Consider the following 10,136-nt stretch of genomic DNA (forward strand, 5'->3'; position numbering starts at 1 on the left):
AGCTGTCTATGTGCTTCACAGACTACAGTTTGGGAACCTTATGGAGCATTCGTAGGAGAGATGCCAAGGACTGAACGGGCTATGGCGCCACAAGCAAGGCAAATATATTGTCACTGTTATACTTATTCAGTGGTTATTTAGACTGGAGCGTTGCCTTTTATCAGTGCTAAACAACATTCTATCCAAATTGCATTTTCTGTATTTCTTGCCCTCATGTTCTATATGTGTCACTAAGGATTTGTGACAAGAGGTTCTCTGATACTAAGTTTATCCACTCCTGAATACCTAACTTTGTTTATGACAATCTAAAGCAACTGAAGATCATGAAGTCAAATGAACGAGAAACAAAAGAACACATGGACTCTTAAGGAGATCCTGTCAAACAAGATATCCCTAGAAATAAAAATATATATATATATATAAAAGAACAAGACAGAGCATAAGCAGAACTGTTCTAAAATGAACATTTCTTCAATTCTTGCCATAAGATGTCATTAGCTGTGATTCTTAATGCCAATGAAAGCTGCCCGCATAGGAAGAGCCTATATTATCATATTTGCATTACATAAATGTGGCACTAATGTTATATTAGTTTTACCAAAGAATCATCAGCGTAGAAGATTCGAGTCTAGTTTACTTCATACCTGAATTCTTTGGTGCTTCCGAGGGCTGGTGAAGCAGACAAACTACGAGTCTTAGCCCGACCCCGGATAGGGTTAGCACAGCTCCACTCCTCATCATCATGACATGCTGAGCAATGAAAAGCAGATTCAGCGCTCTCATCATCTTTACTGATGCAAAAGTTTTCTTGATCCGCCTCCATGGTGGAAGTAAAGGAACTTCAGCTGAGGGAAATACAGCTTCCTTTGGGGAAAGAAAAAGAAAGATTTTACTTTATTTCAAATTTTGGAGAGTACAAACCACAAATTAAATGGACACTATCTAAGTTCACAGACCTAGAACATGACACACACTTCTCAAGCTATTCTTGAAGAGATTCCCACCCTCCGGGCAATTTCAGTGCTCTGCCAAGTCACAAGAAAAACTGGCAGAAGGATGGAGGAACCGATTGAAGTGCGTGTGTGTTAATGATGCCAGTTACCTGGGTTGTTTAGGGCCACTTTGGGCTGCAATTTTAAGACCATTACAATCCTATTTTAAAGAATTGGTAGTCACTTTCTGTTATAAAAGGAGTACTGGACAAAAGCCAAAAGTCATTTTTAAAATTAAAATACCAAAATCTGAAATTACTGTTGTATACCTGGATTCATCCTCATCAGGTAAGTGAGACAGAGGGGCATTCCTAAGTTGCACTGTACAATACACTTGGTCTTAAGAGCATTTTTAGTAACTGTGACTCCAGAGAAGGGGGAACAAGACATCAAATTATGCAGTCCAATACTTTGTTTCTACCAAAGCAACTTTATTAGCCTGATATCTCTGTGACCAACAACAAAGCTGTGGACCAAACGAACAAGAACTAAAAAATTCGGTTAAGCAGTTCCAGAATAGTGAACTACAGTGGAAGGAATGGACCTCCTAAGCAAAAAAATAAAACCATTTTGAGAGGATTTGGATAGTTTACTGAAACTATAACAAAACTATTTGAGCAAATAAATTTGTTAGTCTCTAAGGTACCACAAGTACTCCTGTTCTTTTTGCAGATACAGACTAACAAGGCTGCTACTCTGAAACCTATAACAAAACTGATTAGTTTGGGATCTATTCATCTTGTTGTTCCCATCACTTCCAGCAATGTAACTTCAGGCACAGCTCCCATCTGAGACTAGGCAACTGTCAGAATGCCAGGAACAGCACTGCAATGGACCTGAAAAAGGCACTCTTTAAGTGGATTTTCTTCCTTAAAACCCTATTTGGAGAAGATGTGGCCCTGCCAGGCACACAAGTCTCAAGCCTGAGCATATAGTTTTACACTGGGTAGATTTCTAGCCTTTAAAAAAAAAAAAAAAAAAACACAACATGAATTTCATGAAGACAAAACTAGCATGATGCCAACTCTACTCATCACAAGAAGTATGAAAGAATCCTGCATTGCCAGGGAAACAAATGCATAAAATGATTTACTAGGTCCTTCCCACCTTAAAAATCCGAGAGTTTACATGAGTGTACCAATCTCTTAACAGAACTTCCTACTGAAAGTCTACTACATCATCAATATATATATTTTAGTCAGATATGGTTGATAGTTACATACGAGTAGCTTCTCTACATAAAACATTCTATACTCCCTCCTTAGAGAATGTAAGATAACAATGGAACAAGCCATTTTAAGTCTCATTTTAAGTCCCTGAAATGTTTACTTTCCCCACTAATATTAAGAATCAACATTTGTGCAGGTTCTTATCCATATGTTCTTATCCATAGCTGCTGAAGAATCCTTGTCTATATATAAACAGCAAACAAATTTCAGTTTAAAAAGGAAACCTAATCTAAGAATAAACATCGGCTGCATCCGATGAAGTGAGCTGTAGCTCACGAAAGCTTATGCTCAAATAAATTGGTTAGTCTCTAAGGTGCCACAAGTCCTCCTTTTCTTTTTGTGAATACAGACTAACACGGCTGCTACTCTGAAACCTAATACATACTGTGAAGAATGTGATAGTATGGCATATCAATTAGGAAAGACTGATAAACAAGGGAAGCTTACCAGTTAACCTTCCCTAAACATTAATCCCCAGTCCCGCACCGGCCGGGGCAGCAGGAGCCCCCCTCCCTTTAATCAGTTAACCAGTTAAACGATACAGTTTTAATCATTTAAACAGTTAACTTTTTAAATTATATTTACATCCCTATGGTAAACAAATATGCTAATAGTAATTTGCTGTGCTGATCCCAGGATATTAGAGAAACAAGGTGGGTGACCTAATATCTTTCACCAACACAAGTTGGTCCAATAAGACAGCTTTCGCACTTACACAGAGCTCTTCTTTGGGTCTAGAAAAGCTACTCAGAGTGTACTTTCACCCAATTTGTCTTTCTAACAATAGTAATGATACTTTGCCACCCTATAGCACAGTGGTCTCCAACCTTTTTAAGCACAAGATCACTTTTTGAATTTAAGTGCAACCCAGGATCTACCTCAAAGAAAATGTAGAAATAACAGTAAACCCAAACACTCTTGCCCCTCCCCGTCCCCAAGGCCCTGCCCCGCCCCTTCTCTGAGGCCCTGCCCACTCCATCCCCCCTGCCTCTGTCCCTTGCTCTCCCCCACCCTCACTCACTTTCACTGGGCTGGGACAGGGGATTGGGCTGTGGGAGGGGGTGCAGGCTCTGGGCTGAGGGGTTTGGAGTGTGGGAGGGGCTCCGGGCTGAGGCTAGGGCAGGGGATTGGGGTGCAGGCTCTGGGAGGGGACTGGGGTGCAGGAGAGGGCTCAGGGCTGGGGCAGGCGGTTAGGGTGCAGGCTCTGGGAGGGAGTTTGGGTGCAGGGGGGGCTCCAGCCGGGCACCACTTACCTCAGGCACCTTCCGGGTGCAGCACAGCAGGGCTAAGGCAGGCTCCCTGCCTGCCTTGGCCCCACACTGCTCCCAGAAATGGCCACCACGTCCATGCAGCCCCGGGGGGAAGAGGGGCAGGGGTCTCTGTGCGCTGCCCAAGCACCGACTCCACGGCTCCCATTGGCTGGGAGCTGCGGGGGGTGGTGCCTGCAGGCAGGGGCAGCACTTGGAGTCCCCTGCCCCCGGTGCCACAGGGACATGCTGGCTGCTTCTGGGAGCTGTGTATGGAGCCCACTGGCCCTGCTTACCTCAGGCGGCTCCCAGGCGGCAGCGCAGCGGGGCTAAGGCAGACTCCCTGCCTGGCCCCGTGCTGCTCCCAGAAGTGGCCGGCATGTCCGGCAGCGGCTCCTGGAGGGGGGCACTTAGGCTCCCCGCACTGCCCCCATCCACAGGCACCGCCCCCACAGCTCCCATTGGCGGCTGTTCCCCATTCCCAGCCAATGGGAGCTGCAGGGGCAGTGCCTGCAGGTGAGGGCAGCGCGCAGAGACCCCATCTCCCTCTGCTCCCGGAGCAGCTGCCGGACATGCCAGCCGCTTCTGGGAGCGGCGTGGGGCCAGGGCAGGCAGGGAGCATGCCTTAGCCCTACTATGCTGCTAGACTGTTAGTGGCTGATCTTCCAGTTTGGCTGCAGGAGGGTTGGCATGACAACCCTAGATCGAGACTGAGATAGACTATCAGAGGTTCCATGATCGACCGGTCGATCGTGATCTACCGGCTGGTGACTACTGCTATAGTACTTTGAAACAACTGGAAAGTTGCCTTACAAAATACTAAGCCTCTCAGCACCCTATTTTAAGATACAGCCATTGCCTCTAGCATGGGATACTGTTTCAAAACTATTGCTGGTTCATTACTGACTCAGATGGAAATGCCACCTACTGAATCACCAACCACCACTTCCTTCATTCCTGACATGAATTACATCCCCATTCCAAAAGGACACGATGACAAAAATAGATATAATTTAGTGGCATGCATTAGTTATCAATTTATAATGTCTTTCACTTTTCAAGATACACATGTTTAGTGGCTCAGTCACCTGTGAACTTGAGCTTGGAAATATTCATTTCAACATACTTTTGACTTTCCTAATACCTAGGAATTTCAGAAGAGGGGCCTGGCTTTCAGACAGACAAATGTGTGTGCCAATTATTTGATTTGTACATAATTACTGTGATCATGCATCAATAATACAGAAATTACTTTTTGACATGGAAAATTATGCATCTAAGCTCATTTGTATTAACTTTGTACCACGGTTTTATACAATTTCTCAAAAGGAATACTAGCTTCTTCTGAACTAATCATAAAATATAATTCACTTAAAAATTATCTAAGTTTAAGAAAATAAGCCAATTTAAATATCAGATATTAAATGCCTAAAATAAAATATGACAGGTTTCAGAGTAACAGCCGTGTTAGTCTGTATTCGCAAAAAGAAAAGGAGTACTTGTGGCACCTTAGAGACTAACCAATTTATTCGAGCATAAGCTTTCGTGAGCTACAGCTCACTTCATCCGGAAGTGAGCTGTAGCTCACGAAAGCTTATGCTCGAATAAATTGGTTAGTCTCTAAGGTGCCACAAGTACTCTTTTTTTTTTAAATAAAATATGAAAGGCGTTTTTCAACATATTAGTATTTTAAATGTGATGGCTGAAAAGCCCCTTATTCAGTTTATTTGGGTTCATTCATCACCTTTTAAAGTAGTAATTATTCTTCAAAGATTCATTTGTTTGTCACAGGTTTAGTGACACCAAACATCAGTTTTGATACAATCCTGGACTGTATTCTGAATTATGTAAAAGAACCTTCCCAGAACAAATGCCAGGAAGTTTCCATTTTACATTTTACCTTATGACTTGCATATAAAGTGTAACCAAGATTATATTTCATATTAGATGCTCACCAAGAAAGCACTACAGAAAGTCAGAAAAACAGAATTCTATTTCTGTCTATGCCTAGTGCTGCTTTAGAAGTGTATGTGATCCCAGTACACTGCATCTATGAATCTACTTAACATTTTAAGACAATCCAATGCCTCAACTCCCCCTCTACTTCTACCTCTTTGGTCTTTAAGGAATTATTGGTCTAGTATCAGTAAGTCTTTGAAGTGGATTCCTGTGTTCTTCTAAGCTAATATCAGCCAAACCCAGAGTAACTATAGCAAGTTACGTGCCTATAGTGCCAAGTGACCAATATGTTTCATTTCTTATGCGTAGCAAAAGCCAAATATTGGTGACAGCTCATTAGCAACTAAAATGACAATCATCCAAGAAGTCTATTTTTTAATTAATGTGAAATTGTTTTTATGATTGTTATTCAGCACTCCTAGTGATTTTGCCAGGGTGCTTTATAAATAAATTATTAATTACTGAGTATTTATTTTGGCAGCTTGAATACTGTATCATTAGTAAGATCCATTCATTCTAACATAAGTGTTCAATTCTTATATTAAATTCAGCTAAAAAAGCATCAGGCAATGATATGTCAAGTTTTCACAGCTATTTCATTGTAACATTATCAAAGGGAAAAAAAGTCTGAACTTTTAAATTCAAAATTATTTATTTTTTGTATCATCACAATGCCCAGGAGACCCAGTAAGAACATCTTATGCAAAGTGCTGTACAAATACAGAACATAAAAACAAAAAACCCCCAGAGACTGTAAACTCTTTGGATTAGGGACTAAGTAAAAAGACAAGAAATTGATACAGATGGGGGAGAACAAGGAAACAATGAGACAGCATTGGTCAACATATAAGCAGTTTCTCAGCACAACAGCAGCTTAATCGCTCTCAAGTTTTTTAAAGGCATCGTAGCAAAGTTCTCCTTTGAGGAGATTTTGAAGGAGGATAATTAATTAGTTTTGCAGATGTTTATGGGTCACTCCTCCCGAATGTAAGGAGCAGCCTGGGAAAAAGCATGAAGGTGCCCGTTAGAAAATTCAACAAGTGGGCAGTGAAGGCTAGCATCTTCGGCCGATCGTACGAGACGGTTGACATCTCAATACCGAACCAGGGATGACAGGTAAGGTGGGGATAGACCAGGGGTGGGCAAATTTTTGGCCCAAGGGCCACGTCTGGATGGGGAAATTGTATGCAGGGCCATGAATGTAGGGCTGGGGCAGGGGACGGAGTGTGGGGTATGGGAGGGGGTGCAGTGAGCAGGAAGGGGGCTCAGGACAGGGGGTTGGGGCGCAGGAAGGGGTGTAGCAGGGGGCTCAAGGCAGGGTGTTAGGAGGCTCAGGTGCAGGAGGGCTTCAGGGTGCTGGCTCCAGCCCAGCTCTGCTTACCTCAAGCGGCTCCGGGGTGGGAGTGGCGCGCAGCGGGACTAAGGCAGGCTCTCTGCCCGTCCTGGCCCCGTGCCACTCTTGGAAGTGGCCAGCATGTCCGGCAGTGGCTCCTGGGGGTGGGGTGTGGCAGGCAGTTCCACCATACGCTGTCCTCACCTGTGGGTACCACCCCCAAAGCTCACATTGGCCGCGGTTCCCCATTCCCGGCCAATGGGAGCTGCGGGGGGCGGTGCCTGCAGGCAAGGGCAGAGCACAGAGCCCTCTGCCCTTCCCCACCCAGGGGCCACAGGGACGTGGTGTCATCCGCTTCCAGGAATGACGCAGGGCCAAGGCAGCCTGGAGCCTGCCTTAGCCCTGCTGCGCCACTGAGCTGGCAAGCCTGCAGGCCGGACTGAAAGCCCTGATGGGCTGGATCCGGCCTGTGAGCCACAGTTTGCCCTACCCAGGACAATTGTGCTGCTATATCAATCCCTTCATATTGTGTTTACAATACCTAATGCGGTATATATGGGTGTTTGCCTCATTAATACTTTGCAAGGAAATCAAAGTGAAGTTAGATCAAGAATTGGTATGATATATGTATGAAGGCTGTTGTACAAACACACATTTTTATTAGATAACCAGAAATCGTATTGGACATTCAGATCACACCATTTGACCTGTTACACATCTATTATTGTTATTACTGATTTACTGTAATTCTCATAAGGGTAAGACAACCATTACATTCAGAAATCATTATCTTAGCTTCCTTTTCTATTAATTTGCATTATGCCTCTTCTATGTCAATTATTCAGTAACTCAAGGAGTCCTCTTTACCAAGAAGCCAGTCAAATGGAGGATTTCTTTACATAGCTGTTTGCACCCAAAGGTTCCCCTTCAGTCCCACCAACAATGGAGAAGCATGTGTCAGCTGGACAAGTGTTTGGTTTGTTTTTTTTATGTTTTAGTTACAGATTTCCCTCCCACCCCCTCATGTAGATGGAGTCAAGAAATACACTACAATCACTGATAGCACTTGTGACTCAGAAGCATCTTTCCAGTGGATGGTTATACAACTTCTAACTCTTCTATTTCCAGTGAAAAACAGAAAGCATCACGGTCAAGAGTCAAAAATACCAGAGTAGAAGCTTTTCTGCAGCAGCCCTCCTCCCCAAGATCATCTGTGCAACATTTCAAGCCACATTCTAGCTGTACTGTTTCTCTTCCTCTTTAATGTAGAGCAAAGATAAACAGAGCAGATATAACTAGATTGCAAGGCCCAGAACAAAACCGAAATTCCAAGCAACTTCCCCAACAGTTCAACCATCAAGACTGTGTGGTTTGATTAAAAAAAAGAGGCCACATTATTAACCAGCAGAGGACTCCCTCATATGACAAGGTGCAGTCACAGGCCAGAGGGGGTTATTCTATCTGTTGAGTAGTCTCTTTTTCTGCACCTAGGCTCTGAGACCACATCTGTGTGTTTCCATCCCCTCAGTGCAGATTTAAGAATGATTATTCTTGGTTCACAGGAACTGAGAGAACGTTATTGTCAGTTTTCAGAGCAGCAGCCGTGTTAGTCTGTATTCGCAAAAAGAAAAGGAGTCCTTGTGGCACCTTAGAGACTAACCAATTTATTTGTTATTGTCAGTGTGTTTCTTAGACACCACTTGAGACCATCTATGGCTTTGCTAAGGAAACCTGCACTGAAACTAGTTACGCCAGAAGGTACCCTCTATGCAAGATATATATGCACAAACCATATGCCAGCTGGTCAACTGTTTAAGGGCCTGTACCAATGAAGCCACATTTGATACACACAGTTAACGAACACTGGAGTAGCACATGGTACATCCACAGTGCTTCAAGAACCACCAAAAAGACCCAAATATCATCTTTAGGCTTGGATTGATTATTTTATTGGTAAACGTTGGTGAACATCAGTTTCACCACATGCTAACAAAAATATTGACATTTTAAATTGTAAATATTGTAATTGAAATTTACAGACAGGCAAAGTAAGACAATATGCTGCTCGGAGAAGTCAAGAGATTGATTTAAGGCTATTTAACATATATATTTTGATATGCTGACAATTTATGTTTTAATTATAAAGCTTTATTTTTGTGGATCTCAGTGTCTCCTGTCATTAAATTAGTACCGTCGTGACCTGCTGCCCATCGTCTGGCCACCCCATAACTTCGCATAACTGTGAAAATTTAAACCAATAAAAATGAAAAAAGTCTTAAAATAAACACGGACATCCATCAAAATGATTAAAAAAAAAAAAAAAAAGTAAAACTGAATTCTGCCAGGCTTCATCCCAGAGACCAGTTGTGTGCCAAGCATCCTCCCGCGGGCCTGCCCCGCAGCACCCCACGCAGGGGCAGCAGCCGCTGCCCAGAAGGAGGCACCACAACGACCCGGGCAGCCTGGCTTTGCTACCTCCTAGGAGCAGGTCCTACCCGCCCCCGCGCCCCCACTCCGCTCCATTCCATCCCCCCTCCCGCGCTCGCCTCGCGCCGCCGTCCCCCGCTCACCGCGCTGCGAGCTCTTCCCCTCAGAGGCCCGCCTGCCGGAACCGGTGGTATTGGCGGCGGCTACTCCCGTCCAGTGAGTGCGGCCGAGAACCCCGGCGCGTCTCCATAGTCCTCCCTCGTTCCTCCGCCTCCTCACGAGACCTAGCCGCAGCCGGGCCCGGAGCCGGCGACGGGGCAGGGAAGGCGGGGGGGGAGGGGGGAGAGAGAGAAGAGACGACAGTCCTGCGCATGCGCGAGACCGCCGCGGTTTCCTAACCAGAAGGAGGCGGTAAGAGCAGCTGGGTTGCGTACGCGAGGGTGGGCTCGGAGCCCAAAGGCTGAGAGGGGAGAATCACGCTCGTGCGCATGCGCCAAACCTCTCACGACACCGAGGGGGGAGCGGGGCAAAGGCGACGAACATCGACGCGCATGCGTGGGGTGCGGCTGGCTGAGCGCTGCAGCTATCTCCCGTCTGGGTTGCCTCGTGTTCTGGCGCGTGGCGCTGCTTCGGCTCGGGGGCGGGGGCGCGCAAAGCGGCGCTGCTCTGCGCGCAGGGGGCGGGGCCGCCAATGCCGAGTCCAGGGGGTTTGCTCCGTTTGAAGCGCCAGGCGGCCAGGCTGTGCTGGGGCAGTGGGGAGCGAGGCTCGTGCTCTTTGGGGTGAGTGCGCTGCACCGTTTTGCACCCTTGGACCCCCTGCCACCCACCTGGTCACCGTGTTACACATGCTGAACGTTGCCAATTCCAGGCACTCATGAACCATGAGTTAGTTATTAAACCCCCCCACACACCACCACCACCAGAGTGGGTTAAAAAGCATGAGATTTAA

The 10,136-nt window shown here is 45.5% G+C and overlaps 1 protein-coding gene across 1 annotated transcript in view; it reads right to left on the reverse strand.

Moving 5' to 3' along the window:
* NADK (NAD kinase) overlaps positions 1–9,513 on the reverse strand; it is a 47,622-nt gene extending 38,109 nt beyond the window's left edge. Inside the window, exons 1-2 of the mRNA XM_077837297.1 lie at positions 9,331–9,513; positions 645–864 (exon numbers count right to left, since the gene is read on the reverse strand). Of these exons, the coding sequence (XP_077693423.1) occupies positions 645–823 (179 nt within the window). The 5' untranslated portion in view covers positions 824–864; positions 9,331–9,513. The remainder of the gene's footprint in view (positions 1–644; positions 865–9,330) is intronic.
* Positions 9,514–10,136: the final 623 nt, after the last annotated feature.

Source organism: Eretmochelys imbricata, chromosome 18 (assembly GCF_965152235.1).
Source record: "Eretmochelys imbricata isolate rEreImb1 chromosome 18, rEreImb1.hap1, whole genome shotgun sequence".
NCBI classification, from domain to species: domain Eukaryota; kingdom Metazoa; phylum Chordata; order Testudines; family Cheloniidae; genus Eretmochelys; species Eretmochelys imbricata.